This window comes from Triturus cristatus, chromosome 1_2, assembly GCF_964204655.1.
Source record: "Triturus cristatus chromosome 1_2, aTriCri1.1, whole genome shotgun sequence".
Taxonomy (NCBI): domain Eukaryota; kingdom Metazoa; phylum Chordata; class Amphibia; order Caudata; family Salamandridae; genus Triturus; species Triturus cristatus.
In genome coordinates this window covers 429,746,366-429,755,989 of record NC_140580.1, presented here as the reverse complement: position 1 = coordinate 429,755,989, position 9,624 = coordinate 429,746,366, and the positions used below count along the sequence as shown (strand labels likewise).

Genomic DNA, 9,624 nt, shown 5'->3' with positions numbered 1-9,624 from the left:
ACAATACCATCAACACTAACTCAAACATATGCGAGACCGGTTGCATTTTCAATGCTTGTTTTTATAGCTACTTCAATTCAATTGCTATTTAGAAAGGTGGCATGCGCCACATCTGATTCCAACCTGGAGCTAATGTAAACTCTAGTGCCAGGTTGGAACTCGCTGAAAAATTAAAATTATCTCATCCATGCACTTGAGGGTCTTCCTGCGTGATTTAAGGCCAGTAAAAATGTAAGTTGCCAACCCTTGCTTCGTAGTGCTCTTCGCGTTTCTCACACAGGCTTGGGCCACACATTAGTTTTCCATCTTGAAGAGTCTGCCCTAAACAACATCCACGGTGCGTGAGACTACATTCGATTTCCATTCGGTGGTCTCAGCTGGATCCAAGACAGTGCAACAAACTGATATTAGATTAGGCGTGTAAGGCAGGCACAGGCACCCATGCGAGCAACGCTTTGGTTTAATATCTAATAGAAAGAGGGGACGTGAACGATGTTTATTTCAAGCAGAACAATACGGACTAAAGGTTTCGCTGCCTGCAGAAGAAAATGGACGATTCCAACTGCAGTCCGACTCCTGTGTGCCTTTAAGAGTGACGTTGAACTGATTCACCCTATTGGCGCCCAGACAGCTACAACTCTCGCGATATCAACTACACTCCCGCGGTTGCACCCACTTGCCCTTCAGCGCGTTCAGATTCAGAAAAACTTGCTGCGCGTGAAGTGTTATTGACACCACAAGAATGGGGTCCCATTCGGGCGTAAGAGGTAGGCGATTTCGTCACCCCTCCTTCCACTTAACGCCAATTGCACGTGTTTCTGAAACACCCTTCGGCTTGCATTCCTTGGGTAGCGGCATTTCAGAGGTTGTATCTTAGTACATTGATTGATGCAGCTACTACTAACATGGCTTCTTCAAGTGACGTTACCTACTAATCTGCGGTCTAGTGTTAGAATGCTTGAGACTTACTGTAGAAAGTTCGCGGAAAAGTGTGCGAGTAATGATCATTTTCTTATGTGTGGTATTCGTACTGAAAAATTTTGGGATCGGAGGTCAGGTGTTGCAGAGAAAAGAGGATGGAGTTTTTAAAATTGGTTCCGAGAGTTAACGTATACATGTATTAAAATACAAAACGGTGGTAAAGAAATAAGCAACTAGGACAATTGTGACCGAAAGTATGTTCTGGTTTACTTGTTTGGTATCAAAGAGGCGCATTTGCAAAATATTTTATGCGATTATGAAACCTGCTGCAGCGATTTTGGTGTGCCCAGTAATATTCAAGGGCTAACAATAACAGTAAGGTAATTTTCGTCGTTAATGCACCTTCTGGAGAGATCTGTGTATTTGCTAGGCACAGTTTGACTCCCAAAGGGACAGAGAGTTAATGTGCTGCCGCAGGGCACATCGAGTAACATGCTGATCACCGATTTACATTTTATGTTGAGAAACTCGTTACTGCTTTTGATACACATCCTTTTGCTAGTTGTAATCCATAAATTGTAGTCCTTCTATTCGGGGCCAAGTCCTTAAACAAGCATTTGCAATGCATTAGGTCTCGCATTTACTAGAGTTTGAGCTTTTATTAATGTGTTGGTTAAAAAAAAAAGGCATTGTCATTTACAATGCCAATAGCATAAACTCTCGAAAGCGAGACCTATTGGCTATGTCAATGCTTGTTCTGGTTAGTCGTAAATCCATTTGTTCACAGATAACGTCGCGCAGATCTTCGAGGGATGTTTGAACACCGGGAACGTGGCCTGGGGTACATTATGCGCGGGTGCTGACAAGCCTGGGGTGCCCGCCCGGGACCCAGCATCGGTAGGATGCTGAGGAGGTGGCCGAGCCATGGCGCACAATAACTGGCGCATCCCTGCTGATATGCAGGGATGTGCCAGATATTGGTAAATCTGCCCCGCAGTTTCAAAGGAAATCCTGCAGGTACTGAAAGGAAGTTAAAGTTATTATTGATTTATAAAGCCAATGCACATTATAGATAAATGTAGGTACGTACTGATATTCAAATTGAAAAGGCCAGCTATGTAATCAGTTGTTATGTTTTGGATTCAGTTTGGGAATTAAACTTTAAAAGTGCAGCCCCTTGGTGTCTTCAGCGCTAAACGAGCACCAATGTTTCTGCTGCTGAATAAACATACAGCACGCAGGGTTAGTTGAGATAACAAGCTCATAAGTCATCGCTTACTTTATAGTCTGTTTATCTTGTGTGAATTAATTCAGATTAAAATAAAAACCCGTTTAACGTGGTCATTGTCTTTCACCTAAATCGTTTAGCTCAAACACAAATTTCACATGTTCTCTATGCTCTGAGAACATTAGCTAGGCTGTAAGAATCCCTGACCGCAAATTTATCACTGGTGCGTGCTGCTTGATACACAGATGATTCTTGTCCTGTTTATATTTTTATTCGAGGTGGCCATCCTTACCACAGCACGCATAGTTTGTTAATGAAGCTAAAGCGTTAAAACCCGCTATCAGAGGACGGAAGATAAATACACAGACAGTGCTTGCAGCTGCACGATCTGTTTGCCTCCTCTCAGTGTCCTGTTAAGAAGTTCAGATCTCCTTATACAGTTACATGTAGATGATATACTAACCCTTCTTTCCTCATGGGCCCACTCAGTGAAAACTGGTACAGCAGTTCTTACCCAATGGAACCCCAACATACATATGGTATTCTGTTACCTATTTTTGTTGGTCATTGCTGGGGGCGCGAAACTACGTAGAACTATTGTTTCCTTGTTTGTTTTCATGGCTTGGCCCCGTCAATTAAAATAGTGTTTTTTCCTTGCACATTTATGAAGAGTAAGGGGCTTTGTCAATTGAATTATCACCTCTGAAACTTGCAGATCACGAGTCCGAATACTGGCACGGCAGCCACAGCATTCCATCGTTCGCATATGGAGAAATGAGCGCCATTAAATGGGGTACCACCTAGATGCGACAGAACTGCGGTTTGTATTGTTAATATAATTTAGTGCATATTCGCACACAATCTCAAGCTTGCTATGAAGCGCAATGGAAAAACCAGCAATTATTTATATGCCCAGAACGCATTTCTGCATGTGTGGTAGCCTATGCCACACTTTCAATAGTGCCGGAAATAACGTATTTTCATATTAGAGGTATTTCTTATCTCTTCAATCTGGTGTAACATATAAGTGCATCTATAGACATGGGTATATAGAGTTAAGGGATGTGGCATAACGGCCAGAGCTGTCGACTTTGGCGCCGGGGAACCAAGTTCGAGACTCGGCATCGGTTCAAGATGCTGTGATTCTGGGCAAATCACTTAATCTCCCCCGTGCCTACCAAAAAAATGAATGTGTCCTTGTGTAATGTAACTAACTGGTGGTCATGTAAAGCGCTCCAATACCTTGGGTTCGAGTTTGCGCTACACGAAACTGCACACAAAAAAGTGACACTATCCGGCATGCTGGAATTTGGACGGAGACAACTGAGAAAGGGAGATCTTTGATCAGAGCCCCAAGGGCGTGGTCACTGCCCCTCAAGAATGCAAAATACCTTCCGTGGGTGATCACAGGCACCAGCTCGACAGTTACTGAAATGAGGAACAAAGAAGTGAGATGACGCAGTGGCATTTATTTTGGAGTGGCACATTTTATTTAATTAACTCAAGCATGCTAAATATATGAAAGAGGATTCACGTTACTCAGGCTAAAAACTTCAGCAAAAGCCTGGCTTCACTCTGCCAGGGAAAGCATTTAAATATCATAAGCACATACTCTTAAGCAATATACTGACTAAGGATAGATGATAAGATGGATCGGTTGGAGATCCCTTAATGATATGGCGTATTTAAACCCTCAGCAGGTTTAGATGCTCATGAAATGCATTCTTTTTGCAGATAATCGTTTGAAATAAAGCTATGTCTGTGAACAAAGATCTAGGTAGCTAAAACATTTCAAAGTGGCTACATGTGCTACGGCTAAGACCTTAAGAATACGTTTGAGACAACTTAGATGGAAGCAGAAGCTATCCTAGGAAAGCATAGTGCCCAGAGGCAACCTTAATTTAAGACAAACAATCCTCTAAAACCTAATTACTAAAAGCTGAAATGCAAGGGAATGGGTGTGGATCAGGAATACAGAGCTAAGAAGAATATCTTCAAGAGATAAAGGAAAATCCCCAAAAGGGGGATGTACCACCTGAAATAGGCTGTAAGGTCCCAAATCAGATAGGCAGCCGGCTGGAGAACAGGCCTGTGGACAGCACAGAAAAGTTCTACCTTCTAACTGTCGTGTTGGATCTTAAATATCTTGATATGGGGAACCAGGGGTGGACCTGACGTACTTTCTGACGCATTTGCCAACAGGTGGCTTGACCGCATGTGTTCCAGGATACAGGAAAGGGTCAACCGCATGTGTTCTAAGACCTTGGGTGGGGTTAGGTGGCCAGGTGGCACAACGGTTGGTAGGTCATGCCTGACCGCAACGTATAAACAGAAAGTGTTGTGATCACGTACATTTTCTACAGAATGCATGTGACCGAGGACCACCAGGCAGGTGCAGTTTTCATCAGACATTGCGGTTTATCTTGAGCAAGCTAACTTTCAAAAATAGGGTTTCAGCGATGATAAACAATGTGCCAACTTGTACCAGCTGGTTTTCTGTCTACGTGTGGGTGTGCAATGGCCTTGTAACTGTGGAAAATTACTGTGTTTTTCTGATGGCTTGGGCTGCCTCGTGTTTTCTGGTGCAACTGAAATGCAAGCTCTGAAAACCCCGGGCCTAGTAACTTCTGAATGTTACATACTGATGTCATGGGGCGGTGGGCTTTTCCCTTGGGCCTCCTATTTGGGCTTATGTATGTTGGGTTTACAGGTTCTATGGGCTTCTATGTGTATGCACTATGCTCAGTGGACATAGGGCCATCAGCACTTCATCTTGTCAGGGTAGGTTAGGGGATGGCATGTAAGTTTATTAAATGGTGGCTCGAGACCCTCCATCATCTCCCTCCTCTTGTTCATTCACCATGAACACATTCCTAACTGAATATCTGCTGGCTAGCAGAGGTCTCTCGGCTACCGGCGAAGTCCATGGGGTGTCGTTGACATAGCATTCAATGTTACCGGGGAGTTGCCCTTGCTGCCTGGCCGCTCCTTCATCAGTCTCGGTACTCCACTGCGTATAGCCTGGGGCTGGCTCACTGATCAGACACTCATACCGAACAGCAGCAGATGTATTGTTATATGTATTTCTGGCTGGTGGGAGCGGAGGTGCCGTAGGCACACCATGGCGTGAGGCGATGGGGGGTAACTCGATCATTGGTACCTGTACTCCAGACCCATCCCCAGGAGGCCTATCCATATCTTCATATTTTGGTGCCTGGTAAATCCCTGTGCTAACGTAATTTATCCCTACAGCCTTTGTGCTCAATTTTCTAATACAATGACTCCCTATCTGAAAGGCGCAACACAGAACCAACATAATTCCAACTATAGGTATTACTAGTTTCAGTATGGCTGTTAGCCAGGATGGCATCCAGTCAAAGTCAAACCAGTTCACTGGGATAATGTCCGCAGGGGCACCTCCTTCGTCGAGCATCTCCTTTCCCAAGTTCGTCAACTCCTCAATGGCCCTTGCAATTGATCCGTTGTCCTCGTCGTTTCCTGGTATGAACGTGCAGCATGCTTTCCCTATTTTGTGGCACAGACCACCCTCTTTGGCGGTCAGCATGTCCAGGTAGTAACGGTGCTCCAAGACCATTTGTCTGAGGGGACGTAGCTCTTCCCTAATTGCATTGAGCCCATCCCTAGTACTGTTGATGGCCTTCATGACCTCATACCGGGTTACTTCCAGCCAGCGGGCATTCGCCTTTGTTTGAAATAAGGGAAATGCTCCTCCAAAGAATAGTTGGGCCTCGTTGAAGAGGCGGAATTCTTGGGGAACGTTACGATGTGTCTCTGTTGCGAAATATTCAGCTGCTCTCCTGTGGCGGTGCAGGAATGTAACATCACCTGTCATTGTATGTGGGAGACGTTTGATGCTGGTACCACCAGATGTATCTCATGCAGAGTCACCAATGAGCACAGTCCGAGCCACTGAGGAGGAAGTTGAAGGTACAGGTGTTCACCGCAGGCCCAATAGTAGTCCATCAGGGTGGAGGTGCCGTACTGCATATCGAAATTGAATATTGTAGAGTTACAGTCTGTGTTACGCCCAAAAGAGACGGAGCCATTGCCTATGAAGCAAAGAGAAGGATTTTTAAGTTTAAATGCTTTTTTACGTTTGTACAGTCTGTCCCCACCCCAGGTGTATCTGCTCCCTGCCTCCTTCCAAACTTGTGCACAGTCATCTTCTACATCCCAATCAATATTTTCCTCCCACTCTGTTTCGCCAGACCATGGGGGGCCCAGGGATGCTGCTTTACAGTATATGTGGTCAGGATCGCTCCACTCATAGTTGTAATATACTCGGGCTTGTACTTCCAGGATCGTTCTGTTCTGGCATGGACAGTCTGGGCCCGGGACCCCCCCCCGGGTGGGTGTGGTGATGGAGGCGTAGTTGTGTGTCACAGTCCGCATAGGGTGTTGATATTGAAATGTAACGTGCTTGCCTATACCACTTTGCTCGCTGATCCATATTGGGTCTATTTCTCTTGTACTTCGCTTGTATCATCCGCTTTATGTCCCCTTTGTCAGAAGTGACCTTGAATATCACTTTGTTGTTGTCCCATTCTGATGTGTTTACAATTCCAAGCACTATTTTAGCCCCTCCTACTATCTGTACTAACCCATCGATGCGGCAAAGGTACAGATGTAGCAAGCACATCACTGTTTGTGGTGGGACTTCTTTAGGGAAAACTAGTCTGTCTGCACCAACTGCATGGGGGACATGTGAACACACATAGCAGGACTCGTTTGAGATCCTTTTCCCTACGGCTGTCATGTCCCTGTACCATGAATTTTCTTCCAGGGAGGAGTGTACTGAATGTTCTCTTATGGATTGGGGTAGGCTGAGCATAGGCCCTAGGCCTTCCTGTATTGTCACGAGGTGTTGGAACGTTTTAAATGGCATTTCCTTAGGCTTGTGTCTCTGGTCGATAGGGAGACCATGGATGACTCGGTGTTTTGATTTCCCTATATATGGGGAGATGGGGGCGAATCTGCGGGCTCTGTGACGGCGTGACGGGTGTCCATGGGCTGCTCGTTTTTCCCTCAAATTGGCAGTCTTATCCCAAGTGTTCCCTTTGTCGTCTAGTATCACCATTGGGGGCTCGGGAGGTGAAGTGGTGTGTACGTTACTGGCTCTAGAGGCTGGGAGTTCGGGGCCTGTCGTGTGGTGTTGGGCTGTGTCCTTGTTTCCGGCGAATCCTATGCTATGTGTCGTGATATCTGTGTTCCGTGTTACCGCTGGTGCAGTTGCTGGGGTGGTGGGTAACATGGCCTAAGTGGATGCTCCTGTACCACTATTGCTTACGGCATGATAGCTCCTTACAGCAAGGAAAAAGATATACCAATTAAATGTAGCCAGTGCCACTCCAATGATAATACAAAACAGTACTATAGACAGTATACATATCTTTGCTTCACGGCCACTGTACTCGTGGATCAGTACGTGAGTGTCCTCATCTTCTTCCTCCATAGTGGAGGGACAGCCGCTGTCTTCATTTAGGGGGACGCTGGCCATTTCTATTTCCTCAGTTAGTCCATTGTCTATTGTAGCGGCGGGGCAGGGTCGAGCCGGACGTCTTTCCTGTGGATCCATGCCTTGCGCTCAGCTATCCGGACAGCCGTTGGGGATGAATCGATCACTTGGAAAGGTCCTTCGAATTTGGGGTCTTTCCAGCGCCGGACGTGCTTTCGGATAAAGATCAAGGTTCCAGGACGTATTGGTGGGAGCTCTGGATCGGTGGGGCCCTTCTCCTTCCTCTTGGATACCTGTACAGAACGGAACTGCGCAGCGCGGGTTAGTGTGCACAAGAATTCGTAAAGCTCAGCTTTAACAATCTCCGAAGATGATTCACTATCCGTTTTGGGCCTTGTGGGGGGGACAGCTACATTTATGGATCGTCCGGTGACAAGTTGGTGGGGTGTGAGGTGGTGGTCCGAACTAGGTGAATTTCTTAGTGAGAAGAGGGCAAGCGGGAGGCAGTATAGCCACTTTTTGCGGATGGTGGCGCTGATTTTGCTTATTTTGTTCTTGAGTAGGCCGTTGAGGCGTTCACAAATGCCGTTGCTTTGGGGGTGGTAGGCAGATGTCAGTTTGTGTCTGATGCCTAGCATCGTGGTTAGGGAGGAGAAGATGGCATTTGAAAAGTGACTACCGTTATCTGTCCGGATGGCCTCGGGGATCCCGAAGCTGGAGATGACATCACGGAGTAGGAATGTGGCTGCTGCTTTGGCATCGCAGTGGACGCATGGTCCAGCTTCGATCCAGCGTGAGAATGGGCAAACTACAACAATGAGGTATCGGTAGTTTTGACATCGATCAATCATATCGACATAGTCGATATGGAGCTCTTTGAAGGGGCCAGAGGGTTTGGGGATGGTGGAAGTCACTGTTTTGAGAGTCGGATTTGGTGAGTATTGTTGGCAGATGAGACATTTATTAACGAAGAGTTGTATTAATTCGTAGGCGTTGGGAATGAACCAGTCTGCCTGTAATGTAGTGGACATGTTATCTCGGGAGACGTGAGCAGGAAGGTGGAGTTGGTCTAGTGCCACCTGCAGTAAGGCTAGCGGCATAACGGGCTTTCCTGACATGGTCTGTCTGTAAATGAAATCTGCAGGGTCCTGCTGTACTCCCCTCTTTTTCCATAACTCTTTCTCTTGATGTGGTGCACTTTCTTGTATTTCCCTGAGGTGCAGTTGGGCGATCTTGTCATATTGTGTGTTGTCCATAGGGCAGGCAACGCTAGAGTACAGTGTCTCGTTAGTAGTGCCTGTGTGTTGCTGTGGATCTAAACTATCTTCGTGTGTGTCTGTCTGCTGTATCGGGGCTTGTATGTCATCATGCGTGGAGACCTTGTCTGCCGGTGACAGTGCTTGGGCAAGGAGGATAGGTGTGTTATGAGTATGTGGCCACGTTACAGGTGGGGGGCCTCTGGCTGCCGCTTTGGCCGCCCAATCTGCCAGAGCATTCCCTCTGGAGACAAAGTCCTGTCCATTGGTGTGTGCAGCACACTTGACAACAGCTACCTCAGCTGGAAGTGTCAGAGCTTCAATCAATTCTTCTAACAATTGCTTGTGACATACCGGTGTTCCGTCTGATTTGAGAAATCCGCGCCTTTTCCAGCGCAGTATGCTTGAATGTGTTGTAGTTGTGACGTATGCAGAGTCTGAGTATACTGTGATGCGGTCGTCGGCCCCGTGTTGTAAAGCGGCAATTAATGCCACCAACTCGGCAGCTTGGGCTGAGTAATGTGGAGGCAATGTTAATTGCTGTATAATGTCTAGGGAGTCAGAGGACTCGTGCTGCTGGGCCCGAACTACTGCTGCTCCGGTGTACCTGATCCCTGTCTCTTGGTCGATGGTAGAGGACCCATCAACGAAATACACAGTGCTGTCTGGTAGTGGGTCCTCTTTTGCTGCTCCTGACTCATCTGGAGAGTACGTGGCGCAGTCATGAGTGTCATCGTCTGAGG

At 46.6% G+C, this 9,624-nt stretch overlaps 1 protein-coding gene across 1 annotated transcript in view; it reads left to right on the top strand.

Moving 5' to 3' along the window:
- The first annotated feature begins 629 nt into the window (after nucleotides 1–629).
- The window catches only part of CISD1 (CDGSH iron sulfur domain 1), a 114,586-nt gene continuing 105,591 nt past the window's right edge, over nucleotides 630–9,624 (top strand). The window contains exon 1 of the mRNA XM_085605769.1: nucleotides 630–767. Coding sequence (XP_085461895.1) covers nucleotides 743–767 — 25 coding nt within the window. The 5' untranslated portion in view covers nucleotides 630–742. The remainder of the gene's footprint in view (nucleotides 768–9,624) is intronic.